Source organism: Prinia subflava, chromosome 4 (assembly GCF_021018805.1).
Source record: "Prinia subflava isolate CZ2003 ecotype Zambia chromosome 4, Cam_Psub_1.2, whole genome shotgun sequence".
NCBI lineage: Eukaryota > Metazoa > Chordata > Aves > Passeriformes > Cisticolidae > Prinia > Prinia subflava.
The window spans coordinates 60,157,793-60,182,480 of NC_086250.1; the positions used below are offsets into that span (position 1 = coordinate 60,157,793).

General features: G+C 38.5%; 1 protein-coding gene across 1 annotated transcript in view; it reads right to left on the reverse strand.

Moving 5' to 3' along the window:
• Nucleotides 1–24,688, reverse strand: part of PRKAR2B (protein kinase cAMP-dependent type II regulatory subunit beta) — a 79,877-nt gene that overhangs the window by 16,445 nt on the left and 38,744 nt on the right. Inside the window, exons 3-4 of the mRNA XM_063396876.1 lie at nt 4,345–4,397; nt 3,148–3,231 (exon numbers count right to left, since the gene is read on the reverse strand). Coding sequence (XP_063252946.1) covers nt 3,148–3,231; nt 4,345–4,397 — 137 coding nt within the window. The remainder of the gene's footprint in view (nt 1–3,147; nt 3,232–4,344; nt 4,398–24,688) is intronic.

Below are 24,688 nucleotides of genomic sequence, written 5' to 3' on the forward strand. Positions count from 1 at the left end.
CTTTAGACTACGAGTTGGCCTTTAAAACATAAGTAAGTTGCTCAGGGAAATGTATGAGAACTGGTGTTTCTTTACATTATTATATTTTTAATCACAGACAATCTGTGAAATATTGATATTTATAAATATATATGTGCAAATTTACCTCTCTGATATTAAAAAACTACTGTAGTTAAATGAGGGCTCAAGATATTGTTGTGTGTGTATAGCAAGTCCTAAGTTGTCTCAAAGTCTGAAGGTTATCTTTTTCTCCTCTCTCATTTAGCCTTACACTCAAATGGTTCTGCTGGGTTTTAATTTTATGTGATGGCTCTTGTCATTTCAAATGGCCTCTTTAATTAACACGCTGAGCAGAGAACTGTAAGTCACTCCCAACTACTGCAATTTCTCCTTTGGCTTTATAGTGATAGCCTTATCTTATCCTTCCATTCAAATTAAAATACAGTGTGTGAGGGTGGGATACAGTGTTTAAAAAAGGTGGACCTCACTAAGCATCACGTACTGAATGCAATTCTGATCACACTGTAAGACATGCTATTCTGTATTTGAAAATGGTATTTGACACCCTCTAAAAGGCCATCGGGGAAAAGCCATGAAGCCCTTTACATCCTCTGTTCCCCTCTAAGCGACCTTTGAAATGGTGACTTTTGTAAACAGAACTACAGCAGAAAGAAGCTGAAGTTCAGTGCAAGGGAAAAAAATACAAACAAAAAAACACAACAGTGGGAGCAGGAGATGCTATCAATACATAGCTTGACTTTTGTTCCAGAGACTTGAGCTTTAGCAGCAGAAGATACTATCTCTCTTCAAGATGAATAAGGTTTTTGCTAATACACCACTCTGTAAACTGCAGCATCTCTCATGGAGAGGCAGAGGTGAAGAAGAGAGCTGGCACAGGAATATTTAATTACTGCAACTACAGTGGCAGGGCCCTTGAATCACTGCTCAGAAGCAGAACAAAAAGGAGGAGTGGGAGAAGTTCCTCAGGGACTACAGATCCTGGCTCCACAGAAGGAACAAGCCAGATTTAAGAAGGCTACATTTTAACATCTTTGCTCTCTTCAGAACTCTGTAGTTTTCCAGTGTCTCTTATGAATAAAATTATTGAAATGAAAAACTCCTTTACAGTAATTATCTTATTCAACTTTCCAGAATGCTGCCTGTAAAGGATTTCAAGCAGGAGGAAGTGTTCTTAATCCACTGGAAAATCTGAGCTAAAGCAGGTGAACAAGAACTGGGAGATCCCCAGAGTGCATTTGAAGGTTTTGGATTGCAGGCCTCTACAAAGGGAGAACTCAGCTGAGAAGTCTTCTGCTGAGCACCTGGAACAGATTGTGGGAACTATTAGCAATTACAAGTAACTGATTCAAAAGAAGAATTGAAAAATATAGTTCAAAACATCAGTATCAAAACAGCAAGCACAGTCCTGAGAAGAGCTTCATAAACAGAGGAAATAATCCCTCACTATTCCTTGGAAGAATTCATCCTTGGGAAAAGTCCATCAAGTGCTCACACTGGAGCAGTTTAATGCTCTGTGTCTACACAATATTACAATTTAGGCAACAGACCCCTATCCTGCAGACCAAGTGGCTGATGACTATTGAGACAGAAGATCTAGCTCTCACTGTAATGCAGAGCAGATCCCATCCCCAGGATGGATACTGTAAGCACTATTAACATCACAGCAGGTTCTAGCAGCACACAATAATCCATCATGTTGCAGGGCTCATGAGAGAGAAATGCTCAGAGCTTAACCAAGAGGGGTCTGCCAAAATGCCATCGTGGCAGACTAATGTAATGATGATCCAGCCAAGTGGAAGCCAGGACACACCAACAATAAGAAAAGTATATAATAAAGCAATTTCATATCCAGAGCAGATGCCCACATACAACTTTGATCCTCTGAAGCTATTCAGAAAAATAATTCAGGAGCAGAAGGGTAAATGTGTGCATGGCTTTAGCTAGAACAAATATAGTGGAACAGCTGATTAACTACATATTAAACAGACTGCACGAGGGAGTTAGGAAACCTTCTGTGTCAGGATCCCTACTGCCCCAAGAATGCACATGTATCAGCACCCACACTGAGCCTTGGTGCCCTTCCATAACAATAACTCCAGGCTTCTGCTAAGCTGGGGCTCTGTGGCTCACTGCTCCTCAGGACTTCTAAGGGAACAGTACCCAGGGCCAGGCTTCAGTCTTTGTGCAGACAGAAGCAGGAGCTGGAAACCTGCAGCACAAGTTATTGGGCATTCTCTGTAATAGCACCTGACTTCCAAACAGAGCTGCAGGCTGGTCCTTCCATTAGCTCCCTCTTGAATAAAATGTAAACTTTCTGTTCTCATACTTTAAAATCTACATAACTGTTTCTCTTTCTCTCGTGCTCTCTCCCTTGACAGCACAGAATCAAATCTCTTGAGGAAGCATTTGGGATGCTGTGAGTCATCCCAGCCTCAGAATGCATGTTTTGATTGATAAATGCACCTTTTCCCTCAAACAATCCTGTGTGCTTTTTCGGTAGCATTATCACCCTTGTCTGATCCAGATCATTCATTCAGTGCATTTAGGCTTTCTTAGAAGTTCATAGTTGTTTTTATACTAAACAGAAGGAAATTATCTGCATGGAAGAAAATTACCTGAAGCTTTTTTATGGTATTTACATTAAGCAAAATAATAATGTGAATATGTCACTGGTACCTTTCTCTTTCCCTCTGTTTCATAATTCACTTTACATCCATGGCTAAAACTGAGGGCTTTGGGGGTAATTTGCTGTTTTGATGGAGCACTCAGCACCTTTTGATGCTAAAAAGTAACTAATAGAAAACACTTAAACATTACAGTTAACTGATGTGTTTATAGACAGGAAGATTTAATATAAGAAAATACAATAATTAATAGGGTTAATGTGTCCATTTTTATTAATGTACAGATTCATAATAATGTATTTCAATATTATTACTTATGGTGGTAAGCAAAAATTCTATATATGATGTATCAGTTCTAAAAAATGGCATTTCTGGAATTTATGGTCAAGAAAGCATACCTAAGAGGTTACCAAGTCAAATCTGTAAGTTTCTGTTCCTGAGCTCAAGAGAAATAATTCTTAGCAGCACTGGTAAATGCTGTTCATTACCAAGAATTTCTTACCGGGTCTAGGTTCTTAAAGAGAAGGATGTCCTTGCACGCCTCCTGCAGTCTGTTTCTTTGATCGTCTGTTTTGGGGTGAATAATCTGAGGGATATAATACAAAAGCTCTTAGAGTGATTACCATATAGTAGCACTAGCTGAAGGGCTGAGCTAATTCAACTGAGCATTTTACACAATATTTTGGCCATGATTCATAACTCTCTCATTTCAAAATCTTCAGGATTTGAATAAACACTCAATGATAAAATGGTACCACCATACCATTAGCAAATGAAACACTGCTATATTCAAACTCACAAGATATTTACATCTGTGGAATCCAGTTAATTTCTGCAAGCCATTCTGGATACCTTTATCTACACTACTGCTACATAAACATTGCTACTCTCTCATCATATTTGGGGCATGCATGTTTTATATAAAGCACCACAGTTACATTCAGCCATTTTCCATTACTACTTCCTAAAGAATATTTTGGGAAATAGTATCTGTGTTAAATTTAAATCAGAAATTTCACAGAGTAAACAACAGCCTTGACACTATCTAAGTGAGCCAGATACTCACTAAATTACCAGTGTCTGGTTCATCTGAGTATCAATCAAGTTTTTCAACTTATATGCTTCTATGCTATGTATAGCTGTAATATTATAGGTTTGGTGGGTTTTTTGGTAACAGTTTTGGACAGTGTTACAAGCCAGAAAATTAGGTAAGATATAAACAATTAAACTTCTCTTGAAAGTCATGCTATTTCATCTTAAAAGCTAAGTAAATGCCCTTAAAAAGGTGACACAAATAAAATAAATAAAAGCAGTTCATTATTTGTCACATTGTACCTTGAAAATCTTAGCAAATTTACAGTTTAACTTTTTTCTGTCTTCTGAGAAAGCAAAATACTGCAAGATTGTGAGGACACCAAGTAAGAGATTTTAGTAGCAGGTGCTCTCTGGGTAAATACAATTGCACAAAAATGTTTCCTTTACCATGTACCACAGGTTTGGTAATTAAGAATAATACATCAAGTCCTACATGGGTGACTGTTACAGAGAATTTTTAAATGTTCCTTTAACACAAACCCAAAGAGATTACTAAAGTATATTATAATAAGGATGTTTTTGGAAAGGTAAAGCTGGTTACATTTTTCCTCCTAAATTTAATGCCTGAGAATTGAACAAGTATTTGGCTCTAAGCATGAAGTACCCTAGATTCTGCGTCGTCCTCTTCCTCATCAGGATTGTAAGCTTCTGCACACACTGAAATAAAAGAAAAAGGATAATCTTAATTCAAATTGCAGTAGTGTTTCACAAGATTTACAGAACAGAAAATGCATTGTGTGGCACAGCAATAATACTCAGTAGTGTAACACATTCATAGTGCTAGGAGGGTCCAGAGCAAATCAACTCCAAACTGCAGATGAAACAAGGCTACACTTGTATCATTTTTGGATTTGCTTTCCACATTTTGAAAAACTCCTAATATACTTACCAATCTCTCACCTAAATTTTTCTTAGTATCTCACCTTATAGTTAGGAATGTTTTTTCTGATGTCTAAATTAATTCTTTCTTTTATAATTTAAGCTATCCACATGGGATGCAGAGATCAGATTATTCCTTTCATCTGTTTATGTTCAAGGTGATTTAGGGTGTGTTTATTTGGATGGGTGGTTGGTTGGCTCAAGGTGCTTTGTTGGAGTTTTTTTGCATACATGGAAACTTTTTGTTCCTACCTACCCTTTTCTTTTAAATGTTTCTGGTTCTTCTTTTTTTTTTCCTTACAAGTCCTGTTTTTCAGCTCCCTAACTATCTGTATTGCCATTCCCTGAATTCCCTCTAATTAACTATATCTTTGCTGAAATGTGATGCTCAAAACTGGTCCCAGTATTTGGAGTGAGCAGAGTGCTGAGTACTCAGATCAATTACTCCATACATTTTACAGGCCATATATCTTTTTCATCTATCCATGCCTTCTTTACAACAGCTTGACTATGTCTATTCATGTAATATTTATGACATATATCATTTTCAAAACCCACTGCTTAACCATCTGTCCTGTGCCTGTCTATGGGTATTCTGCCCAAGTTTAGTACCATACACTTACACCTGCTAAATATTACTTTATTTTCAAAGCCATGTCAAGATAATTTTCAATTCTAATCCTGTTCTCTGGCTTCCTTCCAATTCATTTGCAGCTTTGTGACAACTGCAAATTTCAGAAGCATATTCTCTAAAACATAATCCAGGTTATTGCTGAAAAAACATATTAGTGTCTAAAATAAATTCTTGTGGAATACACATGAGTGAAACAGCAGTAGCTGCTTGAGGTTTACCTTATCCAACCAGTCGTGCAACTATATCCCAGGCAACGTACATATAAATACTGCTTGATGATCCCTAGCTTGTTTATAGAGACTCTTGTAAGACAGCATTAAGAAGTTTCTTAAAATGAAAATGTAGGGCATCTGCTCCTTTTCTTTTATGCACAAATTTTAATTTCTTGTTACAGGATATTAGATAGTTCCAACAAATCCCTGCTGATTGCTGTTTGTTACTTTCTTTAGGTAATTACAAAATGAATATTTGTTTGTAATTCTTCTAGGAACAAAAATGATCTGCAAATCTGTGACAGTGCTCTTCCATCCATAGCTTCCCCCTCCTTTTAAGGATGTGTTTTTTTCTGTTTCTCAGGAATTTTTTTCACACTCATTTTTCTTGTTCAGATTCTCAATGGTAACTGCTAACAGGGCTGAGACTAATTTAGAAAATTCTTCCAGTTTCTAAGTATAGCAAATCTGAGGCACAGCTAACCTGGGAACACCTAACACATTAAGTACTCTCTGATTTGTCCTTTTTCTGTTCTAGGCTGTTTTCCATATACCCAAAATAACCCTAGCGAAGACCAATGTGCTTCTGTTAATCAGTAGAGCAACACTTTCCTGGAACATGCTCTTACCAAAAATATATTTTGAGAACCATTTCTGTTACTCCTCATGTACTTATTGTACACAATCTTTTCTTGTACACATTTTTTGGTCTTGGTTTCTTTGATGTGTTTTAGGTTTTATTTCTTTCTCTGAATCTTTTGCTATTCCTTTGTATTTGTTCTAAATAATCCAAACTAGTTTTAATTTTGTACATGGTTCCTTCTTGTGCTTGACATAAATGAGCTGCTTATATTTTAGACAGATTTACTTTACTATGCTTTTTGTCATTCTCCTCTGCTGTCTCACTTTGCAATTTTTTTCTTTTTAATTTTTCTTTGGGAAACAAACAACTCTTTAACTTCTTTTCTCCAGACTCCTTTTCAAAGAGGTTATGCCCATTATCCTCTCACATCCCCTTGAAACCTGTTGTTCTTTCACCTCTTTCCCTTCCTGCAATATGTGAGTCCTGTCATTGTGGAGTAATTCTCCTTCAACCTGCCTTTTCTCCCCCAGTTCTTTAACAGTTTCTCCCTTATAGTTGGTAAGAAATATAATAGCTCTCCTTTTGATTATTTTTCCCACTGTCTCAAAAATTTGGTCGTAAGTGTATTGCAAAGCACATTGGTATTCTCCTCCATTGGCTTCCAGCAGGTGAGTGTTTATTAAAATCACTCATTTTCACCATCACCTGTACCCTGACAATAAAAATCCCCACCTACCTGACCTGTTTGGTGGTCTGTGCAATGCCTGCATAACGATAGAGCCCGTGAGCTTTCTTGTATTATTATTATTATTATTATTATTATTATTATTATTATTATTATTATTACTCATAGACCATCTGTATGTCCAACTCCCTCTACAGCTGGGTCACAGCACAAATATCTGAACCAAAACATACAACAGCCTCTTCCTCCTCCGTGTCCTCCCACCACGTCTTTGCTATGCCAGTTCAGTCACAGTGTTGCTCATGGATTAAGGTTTGGTGTCCTCTTGTTTATTCCCCATACTTCCTATGTTATTATACAAACAACTTTATGAACTAGTAACCAGGCAGACCCATCAACCTCCTCAGTACCACATCCAATTAAAAAGATTTCATGGTGAAGTATATCATTGCATATATTAAGCAGAGTTCCAAAGGAAGTCTTGGTCCCCACTGTATCAGGCACTCAACTAAAATCTCAATTTTATAAAACTTGGCATCTTCAAAAACCTAAAGAAATTTGACACAAATCCCTCTGGAACAGAGTGAGATTCCTCTCCAGTTTACTGGAAACTGGATTTGATCCCAAAAAATTACAAATGCCCACAAAAGGAAGTCCGCAAACTTCTGAACAACTATAATATTTTAATTCTACATAAACAAAATGTTCCTAACGACTGTACTACAGTTAAAACAATCTTGTCAGAAATAAACTTCAGGGGATTTTATTTAAAGAGCAACAATAACAACATGCCAAATAAGCACCATATAACCCACCATAATGTAAATCACTATTTTTTTCAGCTGTGCCCTAGTGCACATATGTGTGTGGAAGTCTGTTACAGTACAGTGTGCTGCTGGGTGTGTGGAGGGAGTGTTTCAACCTGAGCACAGGTACATCCTGTCCTTACTGCTACGTGAAAAGAGTTAAAACAAATCAGGAATTCAATTTGATAGCTTTGATACTGTTATGCCAGAACTGACTGGTCTCAGAGAGCCTAGCTGAACATTTAATAGTCTTCCAGAACACACAAAAGAAACTGAATTTCTCTCATGCATATCCATCCTGAATCACCTTATCAGTCCCTTTCAGTAGCAGGATCAGTCCAGAAAGAGAGCATGTTCCTGAGGTATTTATTGTGGGTCAGCTTGTGTCTCTCACAACATCAGTCTTCTCTGCTAGAAATGCATTTCAGTCAGTCTCAGTAGCTACAATCAGCAGGTTCCTTCATGAGATATTTTTTATTTATCAGTGGTTATGGACAATATATTTAAGAACTGCAGTTTCTCCTGACTAGTGCCCATAGGCCCTAATTCTAAAAGAATTTATTCTTATCATCTATGATGAAAAACTTACTGTTCTGGTTACAAATCTGTACTTATTTTGCCTTCATTTGGGTCACAAAGAAAATACCAGTGCTGTGAATCTGCTGTTTTAACAATGGATTTTCCTTTCCTTTATTGTTTATTTCAGTAACACATTCATTTCTAACTGCATACCACTAGATGTCTCATGGAAAAACTTGATACATTTTATTTTAGTTCTTAAAATACCGTTTCTGACATTACTATGGTTCACTGAATTTTATTACATGAGCACTGGGGTTTGGCAGACAAGAATCTCACCATCTAAAACTCAGATGCCTTTTACACAGACATCCATCACCTGCACAAGTCATCTGAATTCCAGTTACAGTCAATGGAGAGAAACAGGCACTTGAACAAAGTGATTCTTCTGACCTGGTATACATGCTCAGACTAAAATGAGATTAATTAAAAAGATGGTTTGTTGGTTGAGGCAAATCCTATCCCTTTTGAGATGAGTCCTAGTAGTTACAACAAGCTGCAAGACTGGTTCCCCCACTTTTCCATTTATAATGTATTTCCTGGAAAACAAAGGAATTCATCATCTGAGGATGATGACAGGCTGCTCGTGCAATGGCACACCTGGATTCATTTCATGTGTTCAAGGAGACAGTCTGTGCTCCCCATCTCTTTTGCCTATGGCACCATGACCATGGCTAATGACCAGCACCACAGACACAAATTTTTCTGAATGACTGCACACTGCTGGTGCCTGCAACATTCATAGTGTTCAATATTTTATTTTTTTACCTCTTTAGCTCATTCCACATCCCAACAGTACTCAGAACATGCTGCTTTACCATGCTCAGATGCCCTGCCATGTTTTAGTGTGTGCCACTGATGAATGCAATTGCTCAACAAGCAGTACTACCACTATTCTTAGGGATATATTTCATCCCATACATAATTATGGCATTAAAAAATAGTGGTACAAACACTGTACATATTTCTCCACTGGTTGCTAAGCTCAACTAAGTAAAAGGGTTTTTTTGTTTCCATTTTTTCCAGCTGAGGGTTATGTTTCAGATATAGCTCCCCATGGTGGACACAAACACCAACAAACCCAAACACATCAACACAAAGTATTTGTAGGAAGAATGAACTGCCTAAAGACAGTGTATTATGAAAATACACATGCACTGAAATCTGTGCACTACTCTAGATGGATTCCTTTGTCAGCAAGACAGAGGTAACCTTTGATAATTTCTAACTCATCACTCCAAGTTTAGCGAATTTTCTAGTTTTCACCTGGTAAATATGCTTTATATTCAAAATCAGCAGTACAGTCACTTCAGCCATGAATGAATTCTAAAATGAAAATTAACATAGAGTTGGCAATTGTAAGATCAGAAAACATGTTAGTCATGCTCTCTCATTCCCTTGACGCATCAGGAAACGAAGCTATCAATAAAGAAATCAGTGAAAATTCATATATAATCACTGAATAATGTACCCCGAAACAAAATGAATAATTTTACTCAAAACATGGCAGGAAAACCAATCAATATGTGTGTACTCTTTCCAAACTACAGAACCCCCAAGTCATAAATTGTATTAGAAAGAATTTTTCAAAAGAAGAAGAGCTGTGAAAATACTTTTTCATCCCATTCAAATCAAGACCACAGTTTTGCCAGCAAGAGTCTCTGGCTGGAGCATGAAGACCATCTCCAGCTGCTGTAGCTACCCCAGCATGTCATACATCCCTATAAACATCCTTATCTATGGCAGCTATGCCCATTCCCTCATACAGTAAAAACATCACTTCCCAGTTTAACTCTATGAAAATTGCTAAGGTGACTTAATGACAGTGTGAGATTTTTCCTGTTTTGTCAGGATTTACATCTCTTGAATGAGAAATATGGTACACAGAGACTCCTTGCAGAGCAGGTGGTAGTTCTAAACTGGACTAGACAAATACTACTGGACCTCCAAAGTTTCTGACATGGAAATCTATTTTCTGACATCTCACCAGTTCCTACCACTACAGGAAGAATTAGAAAGACAGCCGTACAACCCAAAACTCTAATTCCATAAGTAGATTTTATTCAAACAAAAGGAACCCTTTGGGGGTGGTAGCAGTGAGAAATAACTGGCTGTGGTCTCAAATGCTCACAACTATCAAGTATCATATTATTTCTGTCTTCCTGGTTTTGACTGCAAAGATCTTCCACATGGAAGACACAACTGAAGAGCTGTAAGTAAACATAAGGACTGAAGAACAGCCCAGAGAAAGGTTGCTCAACTCTCTCATCTGTCTGAGTGTAAAATGAAATGAGACAGATAAAATTTATCTGAGTTCCACACAGGATATAAGGCAATGCCAACTGGCTCTGCTGCTAAGACCCACCATTTGTGCCAAAGCCTGGAACTATTTCAAAAAGTTTTGAATATAAACTAATTTGGAACAAAGCATGATCGCTGGGGCTCTCACTTCCCATGATAGTGTCAAAAAGAAGTCTGTGAAGTGCCTACTCCTGAGGAGGTCACTAAACTGAAATTTCATCTAGGCATAATTAGGTGAATACACAGAATGCCTGATACCTTGCAATTCTGTGTTATTACTCTTTTAGATATAGAATATTTACATTAGAGATGCTATCCAAACTGGAATAAAAGTATGTATACTCAGAAAAAACGGTCTGGCAATCAGAGAGACATGCATATTGTAGAGATCTCCTCATATGCAACAAACCAATAACAAAGAAATTTCCCTTCCAATCCACATGATTTAGAGGATAACAACTTTTGAGCAGTCAACTACCTAGCATAAATAACTAAGTGCTCAGAATGTCAGCATAAAAATCTAAAGCTGGATAAAATCCAGGCAGCTTGTTTCTTCTTAATTATCAGGAAGGTGGTCTTCAGTTCATTAGGCAGGAACTGACTGAATCAGAGTCTTGGGAGCACTGCCAAGACAGTCTGTTTGAGGATCAGCTGCTCGTGAAGGACAGTTACCTACTCTTGCTGTCTGTGCTCACACTGCAGTTTTCCAAACACTGCCTTCATAGTCACAATCACCTACCAAAATATCAGGGTTGTGCTCAGCTACACAGCTCAATGGCAAAACCTTCATTTTGCCAGAGCTGGAAGACCTTGCTCAGCCTGCACTACATGCTTGCAAGAAATCGAAGTCACACAATCAACTTTTCTACGCATTTTCTCTTGGCCATCTGCTACCAGTGCTATTTCTAATGTGATGAACTACAAGCTATTTCCTCAAGCATTTCTGAAAAACATGAAGTATCTAATATAACGTGTAGCATCTTGAATGAGGTCCATGCCAATAGTGAGTCATAAAACCTCCCAAGTATTCTCTTTAAAAGTCCACAAGGGGTTTATTCATATTTCAAAATTCTTGCAGTGAAGCAGAAGTTCCACTAAGATTTTACTGATCACTATGAAAGCCCATTTGAAGAAACCCCTCAAAAGACATTTTTGGATAACTTTATCCCAGTTGAGTTATTCATGTGCAGACACCTTTGCACAAGGTTATCTAACATTACCTAGTATGTAAAATGGTGATTTGTTAGACCATAGTACCTTCCTCTGCTTCAAGGCACTCTGGATCACAGCTAGCACACTCACTGGGTCAAAGATGCACACTGCTCCCTGAAGTCAGAGGGGTTTGAATCACTAAGCAGACTCCTTCACTGAAACTATTCAAAAATCAGCACAAGGAGCTGAAAGAATTCCCTATCTTTAAATAGGGCACCAGAAAGGAGTTTTAAGAGAATTTCCCTAAGGACTTCCACAGTACTTAATCCTCTTTTTAGTCCTATTTCAGTTCTTCCAATAATTGTGCAATTTATCATGATGGAGTTAAAAAAACAAACAAACAACATAGGCTTCTGCCTCATGGTAGGAGACAGTTTTTCTTGGTGTCTCGGGAAATGCTTGGTTTCATCTGCTTGGCCAGTGAAAACCAGCACAAACACACATTACAGTGTCCAGAACACTGCAGGTAGTTATTAAACAAGAAAATCATCACAAAAGCAGGATGTACCTCCACTAGAAGAGTTTGCCAATATGTACCATGCACTATAGTACTTACTCCGTAAGCTTTCCCACTACAGCATAAGGAGAAGCACAACATATAGCAACATACTGTACTCTGATGTTGACTTGTGTAACCTTCTGTTCCCATTCTCATGCAAGTCCAGCAGTTCACAGTGCTACAGAGTGTTATTTGGGATATATATAAAATATGCATAAATATTTGACAAAGTCTGAGCAGACACAGAGCTCTTTGCATACATTTCAACTTTATACTTGCTAATACTACAGAATAGAAACAGAACTCCACCAAGCTCTTCCTGCCATATTTAGTACTTCATATCAAACCATGTGATGGGATCACCCAGTACATCAATCACAGATATTTTTTCCTTACTGAAAAGTCAGCATTAGGATGATATCAGAGAGAATAAATTATTTTCCTGCTAGAAAAGTCATCTCTTACATACAATGTGAGCAAATATAAAATGCAGCTGTTAAAAAAACGTATTCTGAACAATGCAACCTAATCTTTGCCCATTTTGTTAGCCCATTTAAATAGGGTTAAAAACAAAAACTGTCTGGGAGAGTGGCAAGACCTCACAGATAACATATTTAAGAAGGGAAAAGAACCTGCTCTGTAGACAGCACCATCAAGACAGGAGTGAAAATACATAAGAAAATCTGTGTCAAGGATCTGCAAAGAGTTACAAAGACTAAAGACACAAAAAGGTGGTGGTTGTTCTATGAAACCACATACTTATGGCTATTTTATGTGCTAATGTTTAAAGACTAAAACAAGAACTTCATAGCTATAGAAAGGATGTAGTCAGGGGAAGGAAATGGTTAGGAGTGACAAAGAAAATAATCACTGATGACTGGACACTTAGAGATATTAAAAGATTCAAGAAAGCAGAAAAATATTATACTGAGGGGAGACAACAGAAGGTGAGCTCCAAGACTCATGTGAAGAGTGGCTGTAAAGTAGCGTAGAGACAAAGCCAAAACTATTGACTCTGACAAGCTTGTCTCAGTGTCCTGGCAAAGGATTAAACTGATTTGATCAAGATAAGGTGAAAAACCTGCCAATAGCAGGCATTACAGTATGATAGTATGGTATATAGTACAATCTGTCACCCAGCAAAATGGAGAAGGTACACATAATTCCAAATCTAGAACATGCCTATGAACCTTTGGAATAATGTCTGAGTCATAAATTCAAGAGTTCTTCAGAGGCACGTGTCAAAGCCTGTGATCCCACATACAGTGAAGATTTGGTCTGGGCAGCTAAGGGAGTGCAAAACTCAATCTCAAACAGGCTTCACAGAAAACCATGCAGTCATATGGGATTCAAAACAGCAAGCTGAGAATAGGCACCTAAAAAAGAAGCGGAATCATCCTTTTGAAAGAATGGTTGCTATAGCAAGTTCCCTCTGGTTTTCACCCTATGGGACCAAGGGAAGGAAGCTTAAACCCACCTTTCCCATTTTCCAGAAATGCCCTACATTCTAGGTTTCAAAGTAATGAGATGCTCCTCATTCCTCCTGGGCCCAGGCTGCTAGGCAAAATGAAATGAGAGAATAAGCTAATGGAGCTTGTCTCCTGGAATTTTAGCATGCTGACTTTAGGTATGTTGGCTTTGGTGGAATGGGTAAGTCATGTTCACATAATCCTCTATAAGAAATATAATAAACCAAACTTACTAAACAGGTTCCAGATATAACAGGAAGACAGGTAGACAAAAAACATCAGGGAAAATATTTCTGCCAAGTTTTGAAATGGTTGATTTTGAACATCTGTTTTCTCAACAATTCCAAAAAATAAATTCAAGACATTTTGCTGACAGGATTCTTTTCAAATAGCCAAAGGAAGTTCAGAAGACAAATCAAAACTATGATATGATATATATGCTGTTTTACTTTTTCATAGTCAAAATATAAAGTGCTGTAATGAAATAAGACTGGTAACTACGCACCAAGGTAAAAAAGCAAGTCCCACATAGCAATCAGTACCTGCTCTCCTGCATCTGCAGTGGTGCAGACAACCATAACAAGCCAAAAGACAGGCTACAAATATTATCTGTGCAAGAACGGGGACAATAATCACCCTGAAAACACAGATTACCACACTTATATTTTAATAATAGAAGTTGTCTGTAACTTCATGGCTACTTACCACTCAGAATGAGAAAAAAGGTATTGAGGTCTCACGGAACCAATCTTTTTCTAAGAGAAAAAAAACACCAAGCCTCCCCTCATTCAGCTAATGACCTGTCACTGCTTGAGACTAATATTTCTCAGGAAGTCCTTAGTCAATGGTAAACGCAGGCAGTGCACTCTGAGGACTTAAAAAAAAAAAGGACATTTTTTATTTTCAGCTTTCTAAACACCCTCCACCCCTCCCACACATACACATTTGGCACCATTATGAACTAAATACTACTGTATTCAAAAGACTAAATGAGTAAACACACAAACACATCTATCTTTTTCCTGCATATTGTGAAACCAGTTTTATTTCTTCTTCTATCTATGGATCTCACAGAATTCCACAGTGCTGTTTCACTCCTTCTTGTTTTATACTATTATAAGAGGATGCAGAATGGCTGGGTGAGGGGTCACCAGCACACATAGGATGCTCCAAGGTGCATTACTCTTTATGCTGGTCACCATCACTTAACCCCATTTTCTCACTATTTACTTAAAACCACTCTGCACGTGAAGAAAGAACCCTGGGAACTTAACATATGTGTGCAGGAGGGGTTCACTGATGAACATGTGACAGTTTGACCTCAGACAGCATCAGAATGACAAGACAGTAGGTTTGGACTTCCCAGTTTATTCCATACCTAAATTACTGTGATGACAAAAGCATCCTTCTCAAGGATTCTGATCAAGAAAGACTGAGCTTTTTTCCCATAAAGAAGAAATAACTAAATTGCATTAATGACCTCCTGACTTCTGCAACAAGTTTTTAATAGTTACATCACATCATTTGGAAAAAGGCTGAGCACATCTCCACAAATACTTTGCTGCTGTATTCCAGTGCCTGTTCCAGTATTCTCCATTTTCTGCTCACTTCCTTGTTTTACACAAACCTCATCTCCCAGTCTCTTGCCTTAATACACAGGATCTCTGCTGGGACCAGCTCTTGCATTCCCCTACACAACCACGACCTCACATCATTTCAATGGAAAATGAAACTGTAAGACAACAGCAAAAAGCTCATAAGTGCAAATACAGCAAATTTCTTAGCAATTGAATCCGTATCAGAAAACCTCTGAAAAAAGTGCTCTTGCCATTTTGAAAACTAAACATAAAATACGTGCTTCTAACTTGCTTTCCTCTTGAAAGTGTGCTGTGCATGCAAAGGAGATCCACTCTTTCAGGAAAACAATATACACATGAAATTATTCTTACTGAATGAAGGGAGGAAATATTTTTATTTCTATTTTTACTTCATGAGAGAACAGATAATACCATATTTTCCCTCTGTAAGCTACAATTCTGTTAAATTTGAAAGGGCAAAATGCTGAAGATCTTAACCTGAGCCAAACACTTCAAATTTACTGAAACCAATATCCTAAGAAGTCCTGTATCCCAGGTAACCACTTTTCACTAAAGCTCCTAGAATTACAGCACAAATTAAAGAGTTAACATCTCACTTTGCCAGGTGTTAGAATTCTGGCTTACAGCTCTTTTCTCCCAGAAAACAAAGTACCTACAGCTGCTTTTCAGCAACAATTTTCTGTTAATTATCAAAGAATAAATAAACCCTTAGTGTAAGACAAAGTGGCATCTAGCTTCTTCAGCCAAAACAATTATTTGTAAAAGAATGTTCTTTTAGAGATCAAACTTAGAGGGAATAATGAAGGCCATAGAGAAAGATGAAAGAACCCCAAGGAAATTGTACTCCATGTGTAAGCAGCAATGCTAAAGAACTTCTTGATTTAATTTGTATACAGTTCCCTCAAGACTTCTAGAAATTTCAGGTTTAATGACAAAATAATCATTCAGTGTAAAAGTTACCAAGATAACAGCACAGCTAGGAGATAACAAAAATATTCTGGTTGAATGAACCACCGTGAGTTGAATGAATCAGACTGCTGAAGTACCCACTGCTGGTATGCTAAATAAAGCTATTCTAATTATAAAGAAATAGGAAACAATAAAAAGCAATAAAAATTGAAAGCTACAAGTGTTGAAAATAAACAGTGCCACACTTGGAATACTGTGACAAATGAATTTGAAGGTACTACACTTAGTGTAAACACTTATGAATCAGCGTGGGTTTTTATACTCTCGGGAGCCTTTCAGTGGGCCAACCTGTAAAGCAAAGGGAAAGTTATTTACAACTAGTTGAAGCTCTCAAAGCTGCACACTACACACAAGCCAGTGTATAGATCATTCAAGTCTGGTGAACATTTTCCATCTTAGACATGCACAAAGAGAAATCAATGATATGAAGAAACTGAAAAGTCTGGATAATAATGGGATATACAGAAGAATGATCATTAAAATATGAAAAAGCTCCAGGAACTGCAAAGAACCAGATGCATAAAAGACAAAAATGCTATTGATTGTAGCTCTGAGCATGCTATTGGTGTTTATATCCCAATGCCCCCAATATTAGAGGGGCCAGAGTTCATCACTGTTTTACGGTAAAAAAAACCCCATTCTTCTTCTGTCTACCTCATTTGAAACTATTTTCACAGAAACTGTTAGGTTGGAAAGACTTCTGAGATCATCAAGTCTAACCTCTGACTGGTCACCACCTCGTCAACTAGACCATGGCACCAAGTTCCATGTTCACTCTTTTCTGGAACATCTCCAGGGATGGTGACTCCACCACCTCCCTGAGCAGCCCATTCCAGTGTTTAATAACCCATTCTGTGAAGAAACTCCTCCTGATGTCCAAACAAAACCTCTGCTGACACAGCCTGGGGCTATGTCCTCTTTTCTTGTTGCTAGCTGCCTGGGAGAAGAGGCTGATCCCATCCTGGCTACTCCCTTCTTTCAGGAAGCTGTAGAGACCGATGAGGTCTCCCCTGAGCCTGCTTTTCTCCAGGCTGAACACCCCCAGCTCCCTCAGCTGCTCCTCCCTTACAGGACTTGTGGTCCAGACCCTTCCCCAGCTCCACTGCCCTTCTCTGGACACACTCCAGCACCTGGAGTAGAGAGGTGTCGGAGTCTAGAACATCCCTCTGGCCACCCTGGAGGGTTTGGAGACCGGACAGGGGGGTCTGGGATCTGTACAGGGGGGTCAGTTAGACCCACACAGGTCCCAGGAGGACACTGCCTCTGATCCCTGTCCATGGGAGTGAACACTCACATGCAGGAAGAATCACAAATCCTAAGAATTTGAAATAAGTAGTGGATGGTTTATTATAGAATATAAATATAGAAATTAGGATTCTTAGCATATGGGGCTGAAGAGACAAGATGGAGGAATTGGGGAGTGGCCCCTGTCTTCCTTGTTCTTGTTCTCGTCCCCCATCTTGTGCTGAGTTGGGTTTTAGAGATTGGTTTAGAGTAGAACTGACATGTTAGTATAGGTAATAGGTATTGGTAAAATTTTGTAAATAAAAAATACGTCTCGGACAGTGGTTGGGTCAGGGGACTGTACATAAGGTACGGGGCTCTCTGATCTGCCCCAGTCTGCCGCGTGTCCTGCTCTGCGGAGACACCTTGCAGAGCTGAGAAAGAACTAAGATAAGGTACCCTGCCAGGGAAGTGCCTGGCAGAGTTGAAAAAGGACTGAGATAATGAAGAATAAACAACCTTGGAAATGTGCACCGGCGGACTCAGTTTGTCGTCTCTACCTCTGGTGTGTAACACTTAGGGCAAAGAGAAGACTGAAAACCTTATTACCTCTGGGAACAGCAACCCAGGGGAAACTCCTAGGGAACAGCAACCTTGGGAGACCCTTATTACCTTGGGGAACACCAACCCCAAGGAGAATCTCAGGGAAACAATAACCCTGAGAGAGAGGGGCCCAAAACTGAAAGCTGACATATGCCTAATATCTTGGAGTAGATCTGGTAAAGCTGGCACTACAAAGTATCAACACAGAAACTTCATCCATGTCACAAGACTTGGAGCTCTATGGGCTCCACTGGTCTCATCTTAATCATGACAAGTCTGGAAAAAGACACTTTCTTGAAAAGTCATCTTAAGAACCACATCAGTTTTGTCCCAGAGGTGCAGAGTGATGCTTGCCCCTGGCAGTGACCAAGAGGGTCACTGAAACCTCGGACACCTGAACCTTGGCTTTCCCCACTCCTGTGCAACACGGGCACCTGATCCCTCCCCTTGCTACGCTTAAGAGAACAGCAAATAGAGCATTCATCAGGAATGCATCACTTTCTAAGCAATAAAAATAGTTCTCTTAAAAATAAAAATATCGATCAAAGATAGAATTCAAACCTCTCAAGTTACACAGCAATAGACATAAATTATAAAGACATTTCTGCTTTAAATAAAAAGAATGGGATTCATTATGCAGAAGAAAATCTGCCTAAGCAGAAAGTGCTTCATCTCTGCAGAGTGGCTGCAGGATTCAACACCTCTCTGAGCTTGTTACAGCTTGTGCTGTAACCCCCTCCCCTCTGCAAGGATGAGGGAGGAGCAGGTATCGAGTCCCTGCAGGCACTGCCAAGGGAAAATAATGTGTGATCTGCAGCAAGGAGGAGGATGTTTAGAGACACTGTCAATAGTCACATGGAGTATTGCCCCCAGAAAAACACAATAATTTATTGATGATAACAAAACTATCTAAAACAGACATGAATTCCTACTGTAACACACCTAGTAAGAAACAGGCTTTTCGTATTTTCTTTTATTCTTTTTCAAGAACAGTTCAAAATAAAGTGTTTCTTATTATGCTGTCACCACTAAAAACCTAAGAAAAGGCTCAGTGTAAGAGGGAAGATAAAAAAAATCAGTGAACTGTTGATGAAATTTTAAGATCTTCTTCATCATATAAATCCATTCATAACTTCTCAGCAAAATACATTCACGTTTGAAAATTAATTTTTTTTGAAAAATCAGTCAAACCTTCATTAAGAAACTATAAAGATTGCCACAGGTTTCACTGGGCATAGCAGAAGGCCCCCACCATTTTTTAAGCCCTCACGAAGTTAAATGTTTTTAATACAATATACCCAAAAGGGTGAAACCTGGTAATAACTATATGACTCTATAAGAATTAGAGACACCATGTAAAACAATTGTAGGGAGAACATGGGTAGCCTATGGGTCACAGGGAAGGGCAGATCTACCAGAGACAAAGACTGCTCCCTCTTGCTGGTGCATCTGTCCTCCCCAGTATCTCTGTTAGAGGGTAAAGGGATACAACAGACAGTTCCTAATACATGCTTGTGTCTATACCAAATAAAGGATCAATGACTCAACTGGAAAACGGAAATGTAAGTCTTCAATGGACACAATCCTCCCCAAAAAATAAGAGGACAACATGAGGTCATGCCACTCTTAGTTCATTTTGTGCAGAACACAAAATAAAAAGTTATGATGCTAAACATTTGGCTGTTAGAAAAGGTGTACATGCACATCCCTGATGGCTGGTAACAAATTGCTTCCATTAATCCAGCCAGCCCAGGGTTATATTATTCCTTTCCATTAAGCCACTTACGTATGCTCTACCCACCTGCATCAATGTGCAGTTTCACAACCCAGTCATTAAAGTGTGTTGATTTTACCTCAGGAAGGAGGGACGGTGCTAGTTTTAACTTTGCAGTCATGAAACCAACACCGGGAAGAAAAATAGAGAAGTTTCATTGAAAAGAAGTATTCATTAAAAATGGCAGCATGGGGAAGTAAATACAGAGTTCCTGCTGGCATCACCACATAGGATAAATGCACTAAGAAACCCAGTTGTTGGATGTGATTGCAACCAGTCTATAAATAGACAATTCCAACTGCTCGTATAAATAATGCCTTTGCAAATGATCCCTCAGTCATGTTGTGTTTTGATTAAAGAGCCCTGTATGAGAAGTGTGAAATTAAAAGAAATGCCCCTGAAATTTTCTTCCTCTCTTGCACAATTCAACCACTTGCCACCTCAACCTCCACACAACTGAGGACCTCCTTTCTCATTCAAATTTATGGGACATATTTAGTGCTTGTAAAAAATAAGGCCTAGTCCTGAATAAAAAGGTCTAAAAATTCATAATAGAAAAGGTAACTCATGATTAGTCAATTATAACTTTTGGCATATAGAATTTTTTTCCTACTTAATAATTCAACCTTAATGCAAAGCTTTTAATGATAAATTCTAGAGCTTTTTTGTCACATATACAGTTCTTAAACTAAAAGTCACCCAACATTGAAACTGATTTTGCCTCAGCTTTGAAAATGTCACAGATACTGAAAAAACTTCCTCCAGCTCCAAATAAGAATGACATTATGGTCAGAGGTGAACCACAAAATAGTACATCCTAAGAATTATTTGCCAGAGATATATGGATATGCCAGAATTATGAGTATTATTGGCATTTTTCAGTAATCAAAATTATATAAGACCAGTTACCTAAAGAATCATAGAGTCATTAAGGTTGGAAAAGACCTCCAAGATCCTCAAGTCCAACCTTTGACCTAATACCACCATACATACTAAATATATCACAGTGTCCCACATCCATTCATCCTTTAAACACTTACAGGGATAGGGACTCAATCACTTCCCTGGGCAGCGTTCCAATGCTTTACCCCTCTTTAGGTGAATTAATTTTTCCCAATATCCAATGTATACCTCCCCTGGTGCAACTGAAGATCATTTCCCCTCGTCACTGGTTATCTGGGAGAAGATATTGACCCCCACCTGGCCACAGCCTCCTTTCAGGCTGTGGAATCAATATGATCTCTCCTGAGCCTCCTTTTCTCCAGGCTGAACACCCCCAGCTCTCTCAGCTGTTCCCTGTAGGGCTTGTGCTCCAGACCCTTCCCCAGCTTCATTGCCCTTCTCTTGCTCCAGCACCTCCATGCCTTTGTTGCAGTGAGGGCCCCAAAAATGAACACTGGTGTGTCCTTGTCAGTGCCAAGTACAGGAGAAAAGAGGATTTTTAATATAATAAAAACATTCTATGACTTGATAGACTTTACTTTTCTTTGCTTTGTGAAAAGTAGAGTTGGCACACTCTTGAAAAATTTGCAATTCAAACACAGCATTTCAAACAAATGTCAGTGCACTATATCACAATTCCAATTGTTTCCCCCCCCCAAATTGATCACCAAAACAAAAAATAAAAATTAAAAAGTAATTTGGGAAATCATCACCACAAAAACTGACAAAGAAAGCCAGTTAGCATCCCTGAGACTTGGTCTGCACAAGGTCTACTCAGAAAGAAAACATGTAAGAAATTCTACTTAGAAAGTTAGAATACATAAATGAATGATAGTATGTGACAAAATGGCTCACAGCTTTCAGGCAAGTATAGCAAACACTACTACTTTGTGAGTTGCAGCTGTTGTCAAATATTTTTTCCAAATTAATCTTTTTTAACAAAATCATGAACATCATGTTCCACTTAAAGCCTCTCTCTCCATGAACAGTTACACACTCTATTTTGCTAGATTTACCTAATTAAAAAAGATGGAAAGCGTGAACCATACAGTTGAGTGCCATTCAATCAAGTGCTTTATATGTAAATTTCTCAAGACAGCTTTTTGTTCTATTTTACGTGACAGTAATATTCCATTGTTGTGAGGGCCAGAACATTTACAGAAATTGAATTATTCCTATTACTTTAAATCTACAGTTTCTTGACCATTCCACAGTCAAGTTCTGTGTAGAAGGTTTCAAGCAACTGGCTTCAGAGGCAGGTGTGAGGATGCCATGAGCTGCACGATCCCATCAGCAGGTACTGAGTGTTAGCATGGGATATACATAGCCAACATTTGTGTCAGACTGCAGCAAAGCAGCCTCTTATAGCAGGCAGCCTTTGTCTCCTTCATGCAGCACAGCTTTTATATCATCACATGTTGTAATCTTCCTTCCCTTTCAGGGCAGGTTTTCTGCAGAGATGGGAATGTGCACGCTGCAGGCAGTGAGGGTGTCTCCCACCCAACAAGCAGTGCTGCTGGGCACTTGGTGGTAGGCGTACCACAAAGGATTTGAAATCCCACTTAATTGTTCTTTTTGACTGCATCAAGCATAGGCTTCCTACTCCTCCTTTCCAGGCCCTTGCTAACCCAGTGCATCAGCTATTGTCACACTGTGTTGCTCCTGCCTCTGCTTCTCTACTCTGACGGCTGCCTGACGCAGTTCTCCAACACTATTTTAGTATTTTTTGCACATGGACTGTGTTTCTTGAACTGACCATAAGAACTGTACCACTTTCTCTTCCTCATTCTTGCAACAGACCAGTTTTCTGGATGGCATATTAAAGAAGCCAACTGTGTTGGTCTAGTAAGATCCATATATATCAGGATGAACAATGGGGCACTCCATACTTGTTCATCCTACACAGTTTGACTTGCACAGCTAAGAAATTCAATTAACAAAATGTACAGTCTTCACCAACGTGCAATAACATATTCCTGTCGTTGGGCACTACTGAACCACAATGACAATTTAGATTCTCTGCTGTAATTACTCACAAACAAACTGATCCCAGGAGCACACCTCAAGAAGATCTTTTGGATTAGGATCTCATCTTTTTCAGTGTAATTATGCCACACAGTAGGCGTAAGTATTTCTCTTTTCCTTTCTTAGTTATTTCGCATTTGAAACATTCCTTCGCACTAACCATGAGAAAATGTGATTGATTCTGTGATATTCTGTCTATCCTACAGAACAGTAGGTAAGCATTATATAGGGAGACATTTCTGCTGTTCTTTATAAATGCATATACACACTCTTTTGTCTGCTGTTGTCTGATTCTTTGACTTCATCTACTTGAGCCTAAACCCCAAACTCATGACGCCTGGCATTTCCCAGGAACTTATTCCCAAATGGATAGCATAAATGGGGCAGGTTTTTAAAGTGAAAAATAAGATTAGTGCTTATCTTCTCAGTAAGGAAAATGCCTGAAAAAAAATAAACTGTGTTCTGCACAACTATCTTTGATATTAGTATATTGCTATACATAATATATTACTATGATGGGATAGACAAAAAAAAGAACAAAAGACTAAGTGTACTCAGCTCTGGAGCAACTAGAATAGGTATGAAAGTAGTCCCCAAATCAACACTACCAGAAAAAATATGCCTCTTCCTGTTGCTCAGTGGCAAGAATATGAGAGACTGGAAAGCAATTATTATTTAGGACTTCCCCCTTTCAGTGTTCCAAGTCTCCAGCTCAGAGAGCAGAGTTTTGCTACAGTACTGCATCAGTGGGAAACTGTATTTCCAAAACTCAGACTGTGACAGCAGGAGAGAAAAAGGCTGACAAGAAGCCTTTGATTTTGTGCCTTAAAAGATGCACTCATAACTTACTAGACTGCTTGCAAAACAATGTTAAGGACATAAAGTCCCAATTTTGTTGCAGTGTGTAGCTGATGTTCAGAGTGAAAGATAGTTTCAAAGATTGACTGAAGCTTTGAGTTTAGGCTGATGGGGATTCCTCTTCTGTGACTGGTTATCTGAAAGTGAATCTCCACATTTTCATTATTTTCTTGCATATCTAGAGGGGAAAGAGTTAGTGTTTCCATGCAATCCCAGGTTTAACAAGAAAACTAAACAAGGCTTTAACAATTCCATTTAATATTTCCCCTGACAAGTTCATTTTTCTTTATTTTCTCATGAAGTTCTGTTTCATATTCTATGTAATAAATACATACAATTTTCCTCATGAGTGGATTGTGGCATTGTAGTGAAGAAAAATTGTAGCAATTCTTCATTTTGGCATGCTCATTATAATTCTTCACAATAATTGTGAAGACACCAGAAATCAATCTTTTTCACTTTCACACAAAATTGTTATTAGAACAAGAAAAGGAATTATTCACCTTAACCCCTTAAGGATGCATTCACATTAATACAACAAATACTGTTATTCCATCTTGAACAACTTGTTGTGTAAAACATGCCTTGTCTTACTCATCATTTATCTTTCAGAAAAAATCTTCCATAGCATGAAGGTCAAACCACAGGAAGTCACAGATGGAATGGAATTGTTTTGGAAAACTGGTAAGCAGATACAACAGCCTACAGATTCATGCTCTACTAATTACAATGGAGGAATCATACCTCCCTAACCTAACACAAGTGTGGAAGAACAACACAGCACAGCAACCAAAGAGGAGCTTGTCATAGACACAGATACTGAAATATTTTAGAGAAAAAAGATCCAAACTATTAAATAATGGCTACCAATACACACTTGCTCCAAATTTGTGGGAATACACAAGACAGAGAGCCAAACAAGCTTGATTAGCATAGCTGGTTTGATAACCAAGATGCCATGGCAAGAACAAACAGAACTTTGGAGAACTTTGAAGATTACAGAAGATGGGATTAAACCTGTTTATGGGAAAAGAGAAGATTCAATCAACTTCTGCAAGCAAAGAGTTGTTGTAAATGCATGAGTTGTCTGTGTGAT